The 19947-nt window shown below is 44.2% G+C and overlaps 1 protein-coding gene across 1 annotated transcript; it reads left to right on the top strand.

The window, feature by feature from the left end:
* Positions 1-1311: 1311 nt before the first annotated feature.
* Positions 1312-18851, top strand: HSPA9 (heat shock protein family A (Hsp70) member 9). The gene is made up of 17 exons (XM_082216378.1): positions 1312-1465; positions 2889-2947; positions 4395-4482; positions 4668-4849; positions 5196-5320; positions 6148-6221; positions 6675-6781; positions 7331-7493; positions 9409-9501; positions 10146-10355; positions 12386-12613; positions 13310-13414; positions 14488-14605; positions 15293-15387; positions 15678-15770; positions 17398-17538; positions 18103-18851. The coding sequence occupies exons 1-17, from the start codon at positions 1403-1405 to the stop codon at positions 18178-18180; spliced, it is 2022 nt and encodes a 673-aa protein (XP_082072504.1). The 5' UTR covers positions 1312-1402; the 3' UTR covers positions 18181-18851.
* The last annotated feature ends 1096 nt before the right edge of the window (positions 18852-19947 follow it).

Genomic DNA, 19947 nt, shown 5'->3' with positions numbered 1-19947 from the left:
CACGAGAGCTTTAGCAACTAATCTACACTTAATGACCCACCCAGTGATATTCAGAATATCACTCATGAAATCACCCAAGATATCCCTCAAGTAATTAATGACCCACCCAGTGATATTCAGAATATCACTCATGAAATCACTCAAGATATCCCTCAAGTAATTAAGGAACAAAAGAAGAAAAGGCACACTAATCTAGGAACTTCCTCTCTGCCCAGAACGTTGGAGGCTATACACCACACCCCTCAACAGTATTTATAGGAACTCAAACACCAGATTCTGCTCTGTTCCAGTAACAAGAAGCCGAAAGCACCAGCCTGAAGATGACGAGTGAGACCTCGTCGAAACGTCGCACAGACACCCCGACTCTTACACGGGAAGACACCCGAAGACACCAAAACCTGCATATATATATATATATATATATATATATATATATATATATATGTGTGTGTGTGTGTGTGTGTGTGTGTACTCCATCCTGGGTGGATGGAGCAGCCAAGTAATTAATTTCGTTGTCCCCGAGAGGGGGCAATGACAATAAAGATATTATTATTATTATTATTATTATTATTATTATTATTATTATTATTATCATATTTGGGGGGAGGGCAAGAGAGTGGGGTCCTAAGCTATAGCTTGTTTAGCTTATACGTAAAACCGGCACTGGTTCGTCAAGTGTACATTTAAAAGGGACTTTTGGGGGATGCAAATTTTTAAAAGCCATGGCCACCCTGTGGAGAATTTCATCACTTCCTCTGTTCTCGACCTCGCAGAGGCGAACTCTCGCAAACCGGTCCTAACTCTGCGCATTTAGTACATCCCATTGCGTCCAGCTGCGCGCGTAGCATTGCAGCCCGTTTCGTCAGGCGCTTGCGAACTGCGCACGCGCGGCTAGAAATCCCCAGCAAAATCCCCCCGCCTTCTTTCCCCTGCGCCTGCGAAAAAGCCGGCTTCCGGTCCCGCCTCCCCCCTCCGTCGTGCGTCAATCAATCAATCTTTGACCTTGAGGCGTTGGGCGGCGGCTTTCCGCCCCACAAGGGCCCATCCACAAAGCTGTCTTAGGAAAGTGCCTGATGCGGCACTTTTCTCGAAGCGTTCCTTGAGGGAAAATTAAAAGCAAAACAAAAAAAACACCTTACAAAAAGAAACTGGTGCCTTTCAATGCGGTACTGGGGTACGTGTGTCTGTTTGTGTTTCTCGACACGGGCGTTTCTCCCCCGGCGCTTTGCTAGGACAGCCGAGGGAAGGCGGAGGACCCCCTCTCTCGCACGACGCACGCGAGCGCGAGCGCTTGGACCACGCCCCCTCGCCTCCCTCACGTGGGCCAGAGGCTTCGAGAAAGCACCCGCAGCGGCCGCGCGCAGCTCTCTCCGCTCCTCCTCAGGCCTCCGCCGCCGCCACCATGTTGACTGCCGCCCGCTTGCTGGTTCTGCGCCGCGGAGGGGCCGCCGCAGGGCCTGCTCAGGTGAGGCGCCCTGGGCGGAGAGGGAGAAGGCGCGAGGGACGGACGAGCGAAGAGGGGAGGGGCAAGGGCGTCGGGAGCCCCCTCAGAAAAGAAGGGCTCCCTTCCGTGCCCTTCAGGCAGGGTGGGGGGTGGGTTGGAGCTCGGAAGCGCGCTGCCTCAAAACCCGCTAGCTCCCACGACCTTTCCAAGCTCACGTGTGTCGCGCAGGACACGTGTGTCAAGGCAGACACGTGCTTCGTGAAATCTGACCGGCTTTTTGCTGATTTTTTAAATATATTTTTTTGCTCGTGTGAGGGGGGTAAAAAAAATGAGGGTTTTTTGCCGCTGGGTGTCAGATCCTTGCCCGACTCGAGGGCCTGAGGGGTTCAAGCATCCAGCGAGGAGCGCACGTGTGTTAAAGTGGGTGGGGGGCGGGGAGGATCTCCATTAAATAATTTATGTAACGCGCCAAATGATTTATGTAACTGTTATGCACTGTTTCTTGATTATTTTGGTTGGCCTAATAACATATTGCTGCAAAGCTGGATTTTGGACCTTTTTTAAAATAAATGGGAATAGTACAGCTGCCCCCTTGCTTTCTGAGCTTTCTGCCCTTTAGTTCAGGGGTCAGCAAACTTGTTTTCCAGCAGGGGGCCAGTCCACTGTCCCTCACACCTTGTGGAGGGCTGGACTATATTTTGGGGGGAAAATATGAACCAATTCCTATGCCCCACAAATAACCCAGAGATGCATTTGAAATAAAAGCACACATTCTACTCATGTAAAAACACGCTGATTCCAAGACCGTACACAGGCCAGATTTAGAAGGCGATTGGGCCAGATCCGGCCCCCAGGCCTTAGTTTGCCTACCCATGCTTTAGTTAGTAGGTGCAGCGATTATTTAGCACGGTAGATAAGAATCTGAAAGGGTATGTTAAAAATCAAGTTTTTTTCAGAACATGGGGAGCAGCAGAATTAGCCCTGGTGGATTAGAATGATTGGGACCTTCTGTTGAAGTAGTAATTGGTAAGGTGGGAGATGCTTGGGAACTGAAAAGCAGTATGCTTGAGAGTCCTTATCTTAGTAAGGAATTGCCCCTGGAAAGCAAGCTTGCTCAGGTGTGTTTGATATAGCTCATGAGGCTGAATTTCTGTGTGGGCTTATTTAGGAGTAAGTTCCATCTAGCTCAGTGGGACTTCTTAGGTAACATGCATAGGATCAGAATGTAAACTAGCTGTAGCAGGTAGGGCAATAAAAATTACAGAAGTCAGGATGTTTGCCAAGCTGATGCCATCATCAAGCTTTTAACTGGTGCAGTCTTCTCATAGGAAGACATGTTTTTGAGTTTTAAGAGCATTAACAGTGGTGGCAGAAGGTGGTTGGTTTTCATTGACATATAGTAGCTGTTTATGAATACATCTCATTAGCTTCATTTGTTTTTTAGGTTTTCTGGAATGGCTTAAGTCAAGATATCCTCAGATCTGTAACAAGCAGGCAATATGCGTAAGTAACATAGCTGAACAAGCTAGCATTATTTGTTGAAATGGCAATGTGAACTGAAAGTGCAAAAGCAAATTTTTACTTCACTATTAAAAGGAGCATCACAAAGATGTCAATTCATTCCTCAGATTGTAGGCATTCAAAGCTTTTGCTTTTGGAAAAGCTATAGTCCTATCAAGAACCCATGGGTGGTGTGAAGACCAAACATTTCTTGAGAGCTCTTTCTCCAAAAGTAGAGGGAAGAAAGACAATAACTAAAAAGAAACGGCGGGTGACAGAACTGGAAATTAGACTGGCTCATAAGTTGGGGGCACGTATGCCAAACAAGTATTAACCTTCGTACTGTTTTCTTTTTGGTAAAAAAAAGTAATTGTTGGGAAATGCAGTCTCGCTCTCAAGAAAAAATAAAAATCGGAGAATTTCAGTTTCTGTAGATAACCCGTTTTCTGAAATCTGTTAATACTGACATGAAAATTTAGCGGTTTGCTTGGGCATGGATTCTGGTTGGAGAAAAGACTCAAATCCTAGTGTCTTCCATAATTCTTCTTTAAATATATTACCATCTACAAAATGCAGGAGGATGGATCCCAGCGCCAAGGGATTTCAAGGGGGAAATTACCATATTTTTCACTCTATAGGATGCACTTTTTCACCTCCAGAAATGAAGGGAAAATGTGTGTGCGTCCTATGGAGCGAATGGAGAGCGAGAGGGGTCGTGAGCACCGACCCCTCTCACTCTCCACGCTTCAGGGCAAGGCTCTCCCGGCTTCAGCGAAAGGAACCCAAAGCCTTTGGAGCGCAGCGCGAGGTCCCGCTGCGTTCCAAAGGCTTCAGGCGGCTATCCCTGAAGCCTTTGGAGCGCAGCGGGAACTTGCACTGCACTCCAAAGGCTTTGCAACCTTGCCACCCCTCCCGGACCCATTCTGGGGTTGGGGAAAATTTGGGCTTCCCCCGCCCCCAGCCCGGCAAACTCCGGGAGCAAAGGCGAGGTTGTGCTGTTAGGGTGCAGGGCACTGCTGTAAGCAACCTGGGTCAATCCAGAATTTTCTCTGGCTAGTGATGAGGGAGGACAAATGCCTTACCAGTTGTCTCTCAGTATACTGCTGTGTGAAACAGCAGTAGTGGAAAGGGTCATAGGAAGTCCCCATTATAAAGTTATTCTGTTTTTCTGAGTAGTGATGGTCAAAACCATAACTTTGCCTTTGAAAAGCTGGAATCAGTTAAAGTGTAGTTAAATATGTGTGCTTGTTAAATATGCTGAAGTGCGTGCTTGGCATAGATTAGGGACAAAATAAAGTATGGCCTTGATCTTTTTGTTGTACTGCTTATAATGCAGTCACTAGTCTAACTATGATACAGCTGGAAGAACAGTAGTAGCCTTGCTGCTTTTATGGTACGGTAGAAGGTAGACATTTTCTTGCTTAAAATACATTTAAATTTATCTTTTCAGATCAGAAGCAATCAAAGGTGCTGTCATTGGCATTGATCTCGGCACGACCAACTCTTGTGTGGCAGTCATGGAAGGGAAGCAAGCGAAAGTGAGTTCAAAATATCCACTTCATGGTTTATTTTAAAATGTACACCCCAATTTTTGAGGAACCTTTTCCACAAAGGAAATTATAGTCTTAAATAAAAACCAATCCTTCCTGACAATAAAATAGAAAAACCCAGTTTCTGCTGCTTCAACTACAGTCACTGTTGCATATTCTTTTATCTTGCATAGGTGCTGGAAAACGCAGAAGGTGCCAGGACGACCCCTTCTGTTGTAGCCTTTACAAGCGATGGGGAGAGATTGGTGGGCATGCCAGCTAAAAGACAGGCCGTCACGAATCCCCCCAATACATTCTATGCAACAAAACGACTAATTGGGCGGCGATACGATGATTCGGAAGTGCAGAAGGATATGTAAGGAAGTTATCTTTTCTATTAATGCAAACCTAAACATATTTGCACTTGTGGAGCTTTGTAAGCTCCAGATGTAGTTGTGGATGATCTAAATAGAACAATTGAAAGAAAGTGGCCTTTGCTGGCCAATTTTCCTGACCAAGACTGGACTTTGGACTAGAGGGTCTCTGTCGTATAATAGTTTTGAGGTGGTTTTATAGAAATGCAACATTCGTTCTTTTAAAGTTGTCCTTTTGCCTGCTTTGTTGCTTCATTAAAGAACAATGCCGGTGGAGTGATGGTGATTATGCATGATTGATTTGTTGACACAGGCTCTGTAACATTTTAAAAATCTTTTTACTTCCAGCAAAAACGTTCCTTTTAAAATTGTCCGTGCTTCTAATGGCGATGCCTGGGTAGAAGCTCATGGAAAGCTGTATTCCCCAAGCCAGATTGGTGCCTTCATATTGATGAAGATGAAGGAGACAGCAGGTTTGTACTGTAAAGCATCTGAGCTGGGAGTGTGGGAAGTAGAGGGACCCAGCATCCCCACACCAACGAGGTGCCCATGACCCGTGGATTATCTACCAGATTGTAGTGGGTTTCCCAGCTGTGGATTTCCACAGGGTACACTGGTCCAGCACCAGCTCATCTTGCCCTCTTACTTTCTGTTAATTTGAAGCATTTTGCTTGACTTAAGCACTGTGAGCAGCATGGAAGGAGCGCTCTCCCTTTGGTGGATTAAGTTTATTAAGGATTATAAAAGAAAGAGGAGAAAGGCAATGAGTATGCACAAGAAAAAAATAGTATTCACTTCATAAACCTGTACTTGGCAGCCATGCATAGTCTTCCCCAGCCACGTTAGGTGGCTTACCGCATACTGTATATAAAACATAGTAAAACATCAAGCATCAAAAACTTCTTGATCAGGAAAGGGGTAACACACAGGAAAATATTCCATGTTTTATCTCTACTTAACAGCTACTGTAGGTGATTTGCTAGTGTCTCAGATTGTAACCAAAGGGACCTGGATTCAAATTTCATCCAAATATTAGGAGCGTTGATAGTGACTTCAGCCCGGTCAGAAGCTCTGTATAACCTACCCAGAGGGTGGCTGTGAGGAGGAAATGGGCCTGTTTCTTGTATGTCACCCTGAACTCATTGGAGGAATGTCAAAATACAAATATTTTAGTAAGCAAGCCCACTCCCAATCTTTCATAGAGTCATCATTTCACTAGCTGGAAGCCATCCAGATTGGAACCTCTGCTTTGACATGTCTATATATGAACCTATTTTAAATGATGCTTTTTACTTACTAGAAAATTACCTGGGGCATCCAGCAAAAAATGCTGTCATCACGGTCCCTGCGTATTTCAATGATTCTCAGAGGCAGGTAAGGTTGCTGAAATCTGAATTTGCTTCATCTGTGTGGCTGTGTTTCCAATATCTTGTCTTCTGCTGCAGTAGTATACATGAATACTTTTCCGTATATATTTCTTCATGGATATGTTAATGCCTGAAGTCCAAAATGCATGTGACTCCATTAAGAACCTAGGAAACTGCTTTATATTGAATCAGACCCTTGGGCTATCTAGTTAAGTATTGTCTACACTGACTTGGCAGCAGCTTCCAGGATTTCAGAAAAGGGGCAGTCTCAGTCCTACCAAGTGAAGCTTGGGGCTGGATATGGAACCTGCATGCAAAGGAGATGCTCTAGCCACTGAATTATAGCACTTCCCCATTATAGTTGCTTTACAAGAGTTCTCTCAAAAGTTATTTTGCAGAGGAAACATAGGCCTTTTTTGTAATCAAGCAATGTTTTAACATGCCATTATTTTCTTCCAAGGCTACTAAAGATGCCGGGCAGATTGCAGGATTGAATGTTTTGAGGGTGATAAATGAGCCAACAGCTGCAGCACTAGCTTATGGCTTGGATAAGTCTGAAGACAAAGTGTAAGTATATAAAACTCTGCTTCCTGTCTTCTGAGAACTTGAGCTCCATTGCTTTCATGTTTTCTTAGGTCAGATAAATGAATTGCCAGCTTCTGGGCGGATTCCTCCAGTTTTTAGGCAAACAATGGAACTGAAAGACTTTGGAGCATACCTTCATATGTAGTCCTCTGTGCTCAGTATAGCAAAATATTATATTCCTGTAAGCAGAGATGCAGGGAAACCTCTGAAATTGGTGGCATTCTCTCTTCCATGCAACTAAGCAGAGTACAGTGACCTTCATGCCAAGAAGGAAATAAACCTGTCAATTCCCGATACCTGCCTTCATAAGCAGCTGCTTCTGTTTCAACAAGTTGCTTGTTGGATTAAAATTAAATAAGACAGTGCGGCAAAAATTGGACATCCTCTGAAATCTTAATATTCCAAGTAATGAAATGAAGCAACTTGCAACAGCCTCACTCCTTTAACATGTTAGCCGTTGATTAAAAGAGGAAACTGATGGTCCCCCATGACTGAAGGTGCTAATGCATGTGTCCCTTCCGCCCCCTTTAGTATTGCAGTCTATGACTTGGGTGGTGGCACATTCGATATTTCTGTCTTGGAAATTCAGAAGGGAGTCTTTGAGGTCAAATCCACCAATGGTGACACTTTCTTGGGCGGTGAAGATTTTGACCAGGCCTTGTTGCAGCATATTGTGAAAGACTTCAAGAGAGAGGTAAGTCGCTTCTATTTCATGGTCTGGAGATGAAGGAACCACCAGAGAGCTTTTTCAAGTGTTCATTTAACCTTAAAAAAGGGAGACCTGTATGGATCTGACTAACTTTATTAGAAGCGCCACACTGGTTTCCAAGAAAAGAAACCTGTGCGCTCTCTGCTCCTTTGCCACTGGCCTTACTGAAATCCTCTTGTAGTTCGCTTTTAAACACATCTTCACCTCTTGAACATAAGCAGGAGGGATGCATGTGATGTGTGTGTTTAGTACATTTTAACTCGGCACCGTGGAGGGATGCGGGTGGCTCTGTGGTTTAGGGCTTGCCAATCAGAAGGTTGGCGGTTCGAATCCCTGCGACAGGGTGAGCTCCCGTTGCTCAGTCCCTGCGCCTGCCAACCTAGCAATTCGAAAGCACGTCAAAGTGCAAGTAGATAAATAGGTACCACTCCAGCGGGAAGGTAAACTGCGCTTCCATGCGCTGCTCTGGTTTGCCAGAAGTAGCTTAATCGTGTTAGCCACATGACCCGGAAGCTGTCTGTGGACAAACGCCAGCTCCCTCGGCCAGTAAAGCGAGATGAGCACCGGAACCCCAGAGTTGTCCACGACTGGACCTAACAGACAGGGGTCCCTTTACCTAACTCTCTGAAGACCAGCACACATTTTACAGTGGTGGGCATGTTTGCTGCATTTCCCTCACAAAATGTATGAAGCCGGAGGAGACATGTATCTGTATACTTGCAGGGAGGGGGGCACGAAGTCTGTGTGTGCTGTAGTTCTGTGTTTGGCTATGGCTCCCTGACACATGTTGCCTGCATGATCAGGAGCCATGGATCTCCATGCCATATGATGGCAGCTATCCTTTCCATCCTTGCATGGCTATTTGAGGCTGGAATGGATGTAGAAGAAAAAGCCTCTCCCAGAGCACACAGTTCCAGTGCAGTGCCTTTCTTTACGGACGCAACTAAAATTTGGCTGTCAGTCTTGTTTTGTTAGTCGTGTCAGATAAAGTTTAGTGAACAGCCAATCCAAATTCATTGAAGTAAATTGAAGGTGCTCTGTAGAAAAGGCTTGGGTGCTCGCTGTTTTAATGAGTGGATTGTATAATGTTGACATTAATAGGCAATTCAGCACTGCCAGATTTAGTTAGCATCCAGTACCGTTTGGCATGCATTTTGTGGCAGTGGAAGGTTTACCTTTTCCCCTTAAACGTAGCTCGGGCAGGACTGATGCGTACTTGAGAAGCAAAACATAACTGGGACTGGAAATGATCGCTTGGCAACAGAGGGCATTTGTGTACCAAGATGTAGCTAGTCTAGTATTAGTAGCTGGAGTGAAGAAAAGACACATTAGTTCTAATGTTAATTAAAAAGAATGAAAGAAAGAGAATTCCCAGCCTTGCTATTTAAAGATCCATTAACACAATGAAAATTAGTAAATTGGCTCGTCAGGTAAATCTCTGATGTGTTACATCACATACACTGCAAAGCCTTTTAAGTTGTTGGTAGTATAGTCATACCTTGGATCCCAAACACCTTGATACTCAGACGTTTTGGCTCCCAAACGCCGCAAACCCGGAAGTGAGTTTTCTGGTTTGCGAACGTTCTTAGGAACCCAAACGTCCGGCGGGGCTTCCGATTGGCTGCAGGAGCTTCCTGCAGCCAATCAGAAGCTGCACTTTGGTTTCCAGACGTTTTGGAAGTTGAATGGGCTTCTGGAACGTATTCCCTTCAACTTCCAAGGTATGACTGTACTGTGCTGTTTATGTGGTTACATGTGCAATTAGTACTGTCAGTGCTATAAACCACATGTGATTTTGAAGAGCCACTTCAAATATTGAACATGAAAGAGAATGTGGGTTTTGTAATGCTGTTCTGTCTCACAGTATAATACTATGAACATGTTGTTTGTCCTTTTCCAGACAGGTGTTGATCTAACTAAAGATAACATGGCTCTACAGAGGGTGAGGGAAGCTGCAGAAAAAGCAAAGTGTGAACTCTCTTCCTCAGTCCAGGTGAGTAAATGAATTATTTCACTCCAAGCAAAAGCACTACAAGGGGTGGGGAGTATTTCCCAGTAGCGGAAGTCCTGGAAAAATGTGATAATACACTAATGGAAGTGTTGCTTTGGGGGAAATTCCTAGAGCCTAACCAGATGCGTAAACTACTAATCATGTACAGTACAATGACTGGAGAACCCCCAAATGTTGGTGACTGATGGGTTTGCCTTTTTCAGTGCTCCGAGGGAATTAGTTATTACTGAGGAAAAAATAAATAGCTTTTCTTTCTGGCCAGAGTAATAGATAAGTGCCATATCCTATAACTGTAGCTCATGTAGTGAGCTATAGTTTGTTCTAGTGATCTTAACTGTGTGACAAGTACATTTTTTATTCAAGCTTTGCAATCAAGCATTGCTTTTTGGCCAGAGATCTTCTCTGTAACAACAAAGGAGGATTTGTTTTAACTAAACAATTAGTGTACATTTTGAGTTGGTGTGTTGAAAATTTGGTTTGAAGGAAGTTCTTGATTCTTTGTCTGGACAGAATAAATACGAACAACAATTTGGTTACCTTTACAGACTTGAGGAAAGAGTCAGATCAGAAAGGGTGCTGTTTGTTTTTTATTTATCTCTGATGGCTGATCTTTCTTTGCATTGCAGACAGACATTAACTTGCCATATCTTACAATGGATGCTTCAGGACCAAAGCATTTGAATATGAAACTGACTCGTTCTCAGTTTGAGGGGATTGTGGCCGATCTGATCAGAAGGACAATAGCACCTTGCCAGAAAGCCATGCAGGACGCTGAAGTCAGCAAGAGCGACATTGGTGAAGTTATATTAGTTGGTGGCATGACCAGGATGCCTAAGGTATAATAGATTTCCTGTGACTTAATATACTTGGACCCCCATATCATCAGTTGTGCCCTTTGGACCTTGCTTAACTCTTAAGACAGCAGAGGTGACTGGAGTGAGTAGCGACTCAGCAGATGGTGTTGGCATGAAATTAGCATTACCTGTCTGCTGCCTATGCCACTCGTGACTTCGCCTGTTAAAGTTTAACTGTGGCTAAAACCTTGGTAGCTTGAATTTAAAGTCTGTTTTGCAGGGGGAGTTGCTTGTGTTTTTGTTTTTCGAGGTCTTTGCTTTTGGGCTTCCTTCCCAGCTCACCAGCGTATCTCTCTTAAGTTATAAATGAGGCAATGTGTGCCAAGAGGCTTATGCATGGCGGTTGAAGGCTCCAAAAAGCCCTCACTTGGCACTGAAGGGTCAGGAGAAGAACAGTGGTGTCATTTCTTTCAAGCTTCTGTCCTCCTGTTTTCGGATTATTCTGTTGGTTTGCTGCTGTGCCTTTTGTTTGTGGACGAAAGCCTGACTACTGTAATTCGCTCTACGCGGGGCTGCCCTTGAAGCTTGAAAGAAGCTGTCCCAGAAACTCCCGCGGGTGCAGAATGCTGCAGCGAGGCTCCTCACGGGGTCTCTGCCATGGGAGCACATTCACCCAGTGCTTTTCCAGCTGCACTGGCTCCCGGTGGAGTACAGGGTCAGATTTAAGGTGCTGGCTTTGACCTTTAAAGCCCTTCACGGCCTAGGACCCTTGTACCTACGGGACCGCTTCTCCTGGTATGCCCCACGGAGGACCTTAAGGTCCATAAATAGCAACACCCTAGTGGTCCCGGGCCCTAAGGAAGTTAGATTAGCCTCAACCAGAGCCAGGCCTTCTCAACACTGGCTCCAGCCTGGTGGAACGCTCTGCCTCATGAGACCAGGGCCCTGCAGGATCTGATTTCTTTCTGCAGGGCCTGTAAGACAGAGTTTTTCCTCCTGGCCTTTGGCTTGGAGCCAATTTGATTCCCTCCCCCTCTTTCTTTTTCCTTTCTCCTCCTGTGATGAGGCTGCATTTTAATGTTTCAATATTTTAATGTATTTTAATCTTGTTTTTAAGCTGTATTCATTCAACTTGTTTTTATCATTGCTTGTTAACTGACCTGAGCCTGGCCTTGGCTGGGGAGGGCGGGGTATAAATAAAAATTATTATTATTATTATAGTGGTGTAGTGTGGTGTAGTGGTTAAGAGCGGTAGTCACGTAATCTGGGTAACCGGGTTCGGGTCTCCGCTCCTCCACATGCAGCTGCTGGGTGACCTTGGGCCAGTCACACTTCTGTGAAGTCTCTCAGCCCCACTCACCTCACAGAGTGTTTGTTGTGGGGGAGGAAGGGAAAGGAGAATGTTAGCCGCTTTGAGACTCCTGAAGGGGAGTGAAAGGCGGGATATCAAATCCAAACTCTTCTTCTTCTTCTTATGTCGTGTGAAGGCGCAGCACTTGGCCCTATCCAAGTCTTGTGTTCTGTCTCATGTTAATCACATAGAGTGTGGATGAACGCACTCAGCCCGCCTCTCCTATCATATTCCCAGTTGATCCTTCACATGTTGGAGGATGACTGTGTGCAGTGGGGAGCCTCCGCTGCTCTTGTAGGTTACCTACTAGAGATGATAGCCCTCCAACTTACGGAGTATGGCCGGGAGGCTGCAGCAAGTCTGGAGGAGGGGGGGGGATAACTGAACAGGGCTGATTGCTATATAAAAGAATGCTGTGGGTCCAAAAGGCAAGCGTTTTATAATTTTATTTCTCTTAGCATATGAGAAGGCTGTATTTGTCTCCTGTAAGAGAATGGTGGTGGTTTTCTCCAGATATGTGCAATGATGTATATAAATCTCAACGCTTCTGTTGCTTATTCAGACTGGGCTACATGTTGTTCCTAGAATTAGAGGGAAACTGAGAATGTGTCTACTGTAGAGTAACCTGCAGATTCAGTGGGATTTTTTGCCATTTCTAAACCCCACCACCACCACCCCAAAAAAAACCTAATAGGCATGCACGTCTTACGTTTCCATTCAGGTACAGCAGACTGTCCAGGACTTGTTTGGCCGCGCTCCTAGCAAAGCAGTTAATCCCGATGAAGCTGTTGCTATTGGTGCTGCCATCCAGGGAGGTGTGCTGGCTGGTGATGTCACTGATGTGCTGCTGCTGGATGTGACCCCTCTTTCCCTTGGTATTGAGACGCTAGGAGGAGTTTTCACTAAGCTCATCAACAGGAACACGACTATTCCAACCAAGAAGAGCCAGGTGGGAGTGTGTGCGCGTGTATGGGAGACAGTGTTCTGCGTATTTCTTTGTGTGAAATGGTACTGTGTGTTCTTTGTACCCTTCTATGGTTTATGCTATGTCCCTGACCCTAAAGCATTCCTTCCTATTCCTCTTGGTCTGTTGCGAGGCCATCATTCTCTTGCTGTTTGTGCTCAAAGGTTTAGACAGTATAGAAAAAAACTGAAGATTGTCGTAATTTGCAGGCTGTGCAGGACTAAGCTGTTCCTCCACTATGGCAATGGCTATGATTTTTAAGGATGTAACTGTTGTATGCTGCCCAGTTATGCAAGAACCTTTTGCCCAATATGGGGCTCAAACCCACAACCCTGAGATTGTCTCCTGCTCTACCAACTGAGCTGTGCCAGAGAACCTAACAATCGCTATGGAGACAGGTTGCTGGGAAGGGTGGGGGGAGTAGGAGATCCATTGGGAGCACTGCTTTGTCTTACAACTCTAAGGCATAAGATACTTTCTCCCAGAACTTCAGTCATTTGCTAGTACATATTACGCTTTCCAGTAGCAATAAGTTAGAGGCTGTGATAGTTGTAGTACTGCTTGGAAGAAATTACATTGTCTCTTATTGGTTTGGCTACCTTCTATTCGTTTGGCTTTCCCTTCAGCTGCTATTTTTAATTACACAACACTGCTGATACCAAATGTGTTTCATTTTGACAGGTGTTCTCTACAGCTGCTGACGGACAGACTCAGGTGGAGATCAAAGTGCATCAGGGTGAGAGAGAAATGGCTGGTGACAATAAGCTGCTTGGCCAATTTACTTTGGTAAGTTTGTTTTCATCTGCCGTTATGGTATGAAAATTATAGGAAGTAGTTTCATTCTGCCCACTAGGGTTGAAAGACATTGTTGCATAGGAACAAACCTTTTCTGCAGCAAAAAAACCCCAGAACATGTAGAAGAGTTCATTATTTTTTCCTTTTAACAATACTTGGAAAAAATGAACTGTAGCATTAATTTTGCCATTGTCATGTGCAGATTTTCTGTACAGGACTTGCTGTACTAAGTCATAGCCAGGGTAGACCCACTGAAAGTGTGTTTGAAATAAGAGTTTGATTGACATTGGGTAGTTCTCTAAATTTCTATGAATGGGTGTAAGTGTGTAGTCATAGCATAGAAAAGTAGCATAAGAACACAGGGAACTGTGTTTGCTCATCCAGCTAAGTACTATTTACACTGGCTGCAACTCTTAGACGTCTTTTCACTGCGTACAGATGCCAGAAATTGAACCTTGAACCTTTTGCATGCAAAGCATGTGCTCATTGAGTGAAAATCCTCCTTCAAATAAGCATTAACCTGCAAGTGGGTTTTCAGCAAAACCAGATGCCTTCATCTACCCCACCTGCAATAAAATGTTTTTCCCATACTAGTCTCTACAGCCACAGCAGGCGCTGTAACGCGCCAGCATTTTGACTTTACTACCAAAGGTGCACTCTTGCGTTGTCTTCCAAGGCAGATGGGTGCCAACTACAAGGAGTTGTGGAAATCATCATTATCTTGTTATTTATATGCCATCCCTCCAACTGGGTTGTCCCAGCCACTCTGGGCAGCTCCCAACAAAATATTAAAAACACAATAAAACATTAAAAACTTCCCTGAACAGGACTGCCTTCAGATATCTTGTAAAAGTCAAATAGTTGTTCATCTGTTTGACATCTGATCAGGGGTCAATATTAGATTGTACAGTACTACTTCAGTGTTAGATTGCTTCACTGAGTAGCAAGTAGAATCAGCAGTCGATCTCAAATGCTTACTATTTATTGCATAATTAATAAGGAGGCGCAAAGCTTATTAGTAATTGTTCCCTCTTGGTTATCAACAATGCACCTTGTGATTTTAGGTTGGGATTCCGCCAGCTCCACGGGGAGTCCCCCAGATTGAGGTCACTTTTGACATTGATGCCAATGGAATTGTTCATGTTTCTGCTAAAGATAAAGGCACAGGACGGGAGCAACAGAGTAAGTGTGCTAGATTGTTGCTTCTTTGGAGGGGAGAGGGAATGTGAACAGATGAAATTGTTATGGCAGTCAGGCACAGTAAAGGACTATCGTGATATCATGGGAAGGAAGGAAAAATAGAAGAGAGAGACACTAGTGTGCAACTTCTGTCAAACTATAAAACGTGGCCATTGTTTAGTTTGCAGTTCCTACCTGAGCTTAATTTCTTTTCTGGAAGCTTTTGATAAGATCTCTGAGCTTTGCTCATGGCCAGAACCAATCAAGTGTGTGCAGTGATGCTATTACCAACACATCATTCTGAAAACACGTGTGGAAGATTTCTAACTGAGCACAACACAACTGAGAAGCTTGTTTCTCCTGGCTTTGAGATCTGTTACATAAGCACTTTGTTCTTAAAAATGACAGTACTACATCAGATAGTAGAAAATGTCAAATAATATAGGAGGCCTATAGCTCTTTAAAAAGCAAGAGAACAAACTAATTGAAGATAGGGATTGCAGAAAGTCAGTTTTGGCTATTTTTATACAAATGTGGGGTGTAAATGCTAGACGTCATAATGTTACAGTGAGGGTCAGGCAGATATAATTTTTGTGGTCTACGGGATTGGTTTTGTATGCCTACTAGGCATGTGTTGCTTTGGTTTCAGATAGCATTCTGTAAACAAAATACCGTTTCATATTTTTGTAGTTGTGATCCAGTCTTCTGGTGGTCTTAGCAAAGACGATATTGAGAATATGGTGAAGAATGCAGAAAAATATGCAGAAGAAGACAGGCGAAGAAAGGTAAGTTTGCAGTGATGACTCCCAATGCAGTTATGTCTTTGGAGAACTTTGGAGCAGATGTCTAGGTCCTCAAACTAAAATAGATGCTACACTCGCTTTTCAAAATCCTTGAGTTGATAGAATTGGAGCATTTTTGCTTACAGAACAATGAATGAATGAGTATCCGAAGAGTTAGATTTGGGTGAAATATATTTAGATGCCTAATTCTGTGTCAGCTTCATGATCCTCATTGATATGTGAGTGTTAGGGGCACAAATGGGGTATTTCACCAAAGTTGCTGTTTTATTCAGGAACGTGTTGAAGCTGTAAACATGGCAGAAGGAATAATCCATGATACAGAATCCAAAATGGAAGAGTTCAAAGATCAGCTGCCTGCTGATGAGGTGGGTGTTCTGCCTTGCGGTAAACGAATTTTCTTTTGTCTCAGTCTAAAATTAATTGTGTATGGATTTGACACGCTGCCTGGGCATGTACTGAATTTGCTTCCTCTTTTTGTCAGAATGTGCAAAACTAATGCTCTCTAAATTGTATAATCCTTCATACAGCAATTTCCTGGCTGTGCTAATTTATCACCGGAGAAACTAAGCAGCCTACGATAATGAGAAAAGGCTTTTAAAACAATTCATGATCTTTAATTTTAATTCCAGAAAGCCTTTGGCAGAGATAATAAATGCAGACTTCTCCCAAGAAATTAAAAAGAGAAAATCTTGTAAGCTTTTGTTATATTGGGGTAGTATCCCCTGCGTAAGAAAGGTTGCTGGAAAAGCCATGAAGGGGCCAAGTCAACTTGGGGGAAGGGAACTCTTATGAGAATCAAATGCTGTTCTGTTCTCTTAATAACTAGTGATGATGCTAAATTTATGATCAATCCATTAGAGTAACAAAATTTGATTTTGTGTGGTTGGTCTTGTGCAAAGCAAAAATTACAGTCCCTGGTTGCTTCTCCCACCTACTGATTTTTCTACTGCTTTGCCAGTGAAGGTGAGACAGCTATGCAGCAATGTTCATGGTTTACGCTGTAATCATGCATGACAACATTTCAGGCTGTCGGGAGCAAATTGGCAATAAATCACATGGCTTCCATGAACTTAACTCTTTATTCAGGGAAACTAGGTCGACTCAGGAACCAGGTATAGTGAGCATAGCAACTTGTCCTGATAGATCTTGCCCCTATGAGGCGGTTGTGGAGACTTAAGGTTCCCCACCTTTCCCAAAGCTGCTATTTCTCCCAAGTCCTTCCCAAGCAATCTGAGACCATGCCAAATTGCCTGTCTCTGCCCCTCCCTCTTCATTCTGCTTCTGGTTCTAGGAGACCAGTGGGGAGGGAAGCTGATCACAACAGCAGCATCTACACCAGGCTTCTTCAACCTCGGCCCTCCAGGTGTTTTGAGACTACAATTCCCATCATCCCTGACCACTGGTCCTACTAGCTAGCGATCATGGGAGTTGTAGGCCAAAAACATCTGGAGGGCTGAGGGTGAGGAAGCCCGATTACACGTTTTCATCATTTTTGTGAATTTCAGTACATTTTACCTTTTCGCTGTGCCCGCAAGCCATGAACTCGCTGGAATAAACAACCGATTTTTAAATATGTTTTAGAACTGACCTTGATGCTTATGGCAGTCCATGCATGTCTGAGAGCTCATGTAGTCGTTAGAGTGTTGGGCTAGGACCAGGGAGACCACGGTTTAAATCCCTACTTGGCCATGAAACTCACTGGGTGATCCTAGAGCCGCGGCAAAGGTGTAAAAGAGCCACATGCGGCTCCGGAGCCGCGGGTTGCTGACCCCTGACCTAGGAGAACATAAACTTATTAGGCAAGTGATTTATTTTTTAACTAATGGGGGTAAAGGCAGGCAGATTGGTTCCCATGGCTTCTCCCTTGCTGATAAAATACCTTCCACCCTGGGAGCTGATGGCACCTTCTAATTGCTGTAGTTGAGGTCAAGATCCGCTTTGCTAAATGCCGAAAGGGTTATCGACATGTGTTTCTCTGCAATTGCTTTACAGTGCAACAAACTGAGAGAAGAAATTGCGAAAATGCGTGAACTGCTAGCTCGTAAAGATAGCGAAACTGGCGAGAACATCAGGCAGGCAGCATCCACCTTACAGCAGGCGTCCCTGAAACTCTTTGAAATGGCCTATAAAAAGGTAGGAGGGTCGTGTATGGGGGGGGGCTTGGTTAATTTCATTGTACACAAGTTGTACATTGACAATAAAGGTATTATTATTTATTAGGGTGGGCAAGGGCAGCTGGTTTGGAATTTCCAGTTGTATGTGTGCTCCTGGTCTTAGCAAGTAAAAGACCAGCTGGGTAAAGGAAAAGTAAGCAAAGCCACTCGGTCAAACTGAGAGAGATTCCTGGACACCACTGATGTACTAGCTGATCATCGCTGACCTTAGGAATGAGAGGTGATTGGAAGAAAAAAAAATGTAGCACAAGTTTTGAATGCTTGCATCTTGAGATCTGGTGATTAAGGGAGAAGATTGCAGGCTCCTCAGCTCAGTTGATTGGAGTAGCAGATAGAGATGTCAAATTGCCATAATTTATTTGAGCACTTGGCGAAAGTAAAGAATTAATTTTTTTGGTCTAGTCAACACTCTTCCTTGTGGCTCAGCTTGCCAGGAAGAAATAAGTAAGAAGGAGCACTGTTCTTACATCCTCCTGTTAGTCGGTGCCCTGCTGATCTAACACTGCTTTTCCCCCCTCTTCAGATGGCATCTGAGCGGGAGAGTTCTGAGAGTTCAGGAAGCTCTTCAAGCTCTGGGGATCAGAAGGAAGAAAAGCAATAATTCCCCTGTCTCGCATGGACTGGAGCAGGAAGAGGACAATGTTCCGAAGCTTGGGAGCCAATGGACCTTCCTGAGCAGCTGTGGGCAGATTTATGTCTTACTGTGTTTTTGCAGTATACTATACATAATTTCCTGAATGTATAAATTTAGTGATGGCGTCCTACTAGTGAAATTATCACCTGATCAAAAATTTATTTCGGAACAGCTCCTTGGGGTCAGTGACATTTTCAAGTGCATCCTGGGGATTCATGGAGCTCTTATTGAATGGGGGGAGTAAGCACAGCAGTGATTTCTGAAGGTTTAGAAACCATGTCTCGCAGCTTGAGGGTGGCACGATGAGGCCCATGGGGTGCCTGAACTGTTTATATTCCACCCTTAATTATGGATCCTCCTTTTGGGAACAGATTTCTGCTTTAGTGAAGGGATTTCAGTAGGGCCTGTGTTGGGCAGAGGCAGGGCTTGCCTACTGTGGCAGAGAAAACACAGAACTGCACCTTAGCGTAGTATCCTTGTCTGAAAGGAAATGGGTTGTTTTTAATGTAGCTGTTACTATATAAATAAGGCTACTCTGAAGTTCCATGCACTGCTTGTCTAGGCTTTCTGCTCTGCCCAATGTCTCTTCTTGCAGAAAAACAGCTTCCCTATTAATAAAAATGTTCTTATTTGATCAATCCTGTGTGTTTTTAAAAATCACCGCTTTCTTCTGTTTCAAACACCCCCCAGCCTGGTATTGCTACCTGCTACTACCGATATAAGATGTCAGATGTACTAGAGATTTTAAACAGGTGTTCTGAAACATCCTTTCACAGGAGTAAAGCTCACAAGTGTACCTTTTTTCTTCCCTCTTGAGTGCATCACTTAATACAGATTTTCTCCTGAGGAATCCAGAAGCCATTCTCCAGTATTAGTGTGCACTGGCATTTCATAGAATTGAGTGTGCTGTGGGCATCTGACCCTACATACAATTCAGTGGGCCAAATAAAACAATAATGATTAAAGGGTTGTTAAAGTATTGACCGTAAGAGAAGTTTCATTTCTGCCATAAAGGCCATCCGTAGCTCACCTTCAGGTTTGAAGCAACTTCTTCCCACACTGCAAAGCACAATTAAGCCGTCGCCAACGACTTTATTTTTCTGTGTATAAGACAATTATTTTGCTTCATTTTTAGTTGGAAATTGGGGGTCATCTTATATTCAATGCAATGCACAGGTGTTTAAAAAAAACCAAGCAAATTATCTTCCCTTGGCTGCCGCGAAGAACCTGTTGGAACTGTCCATCTCCCACAAAAAGCTTAGTAACTCTTGGTGATCCGATCTCCCCGCAAAAAACTAAATATACATGGTGTTGAGGAGGTGGACACCAAGCTCGGGACGGCCAGGAAAGAGGAGCTGAGGCGAGCGCAAGGGAGCCCACGGTCCGGAGATGAGGCAGGTGAGAAAGAGGCCCCCACCTCAGTGCGGCAGCAGGAGGTAACACTATGATATCAGGGGTCAGCAGACATTTTCAGCAGGGGGCCAGTCCACTGTCCCTCAGACCTTGTGGGGGGCAGGACTATATTTTGGAAAGAAAATAAAATGAACCAATTCCTATACCCCACAAATCACCCAGAGATGCATTTTAAATAAAAGCACACATTCTACTCATGTAAAAACACCAGGCAGGCCCCACAAAAATCCTAGAGATGCATTTCAAATAAAAAGACTACTCATTTAAAAACATGCTGATTCCTGGACCATCCGCAGGCTGGATTTCTAAGGCGATTGGGCC

The sequence above is a fragment of the Podarcis vaucheri genome (genome assembly GCF_965113315.1).
Source record: "Podarcis vaucheri genome assembly, chromosome: 3".
Lineage (NCBI taxonomy): Eukaryota > Metazoa > Chordata > Lepidosauria > Squamata > Lacertidae > Podarcis > Podarcis vaucheri.
Note: the sequence above shows the minus strand (reverse complement) of the source record. Positions and strands in the feature narration are given on the sequence as shown.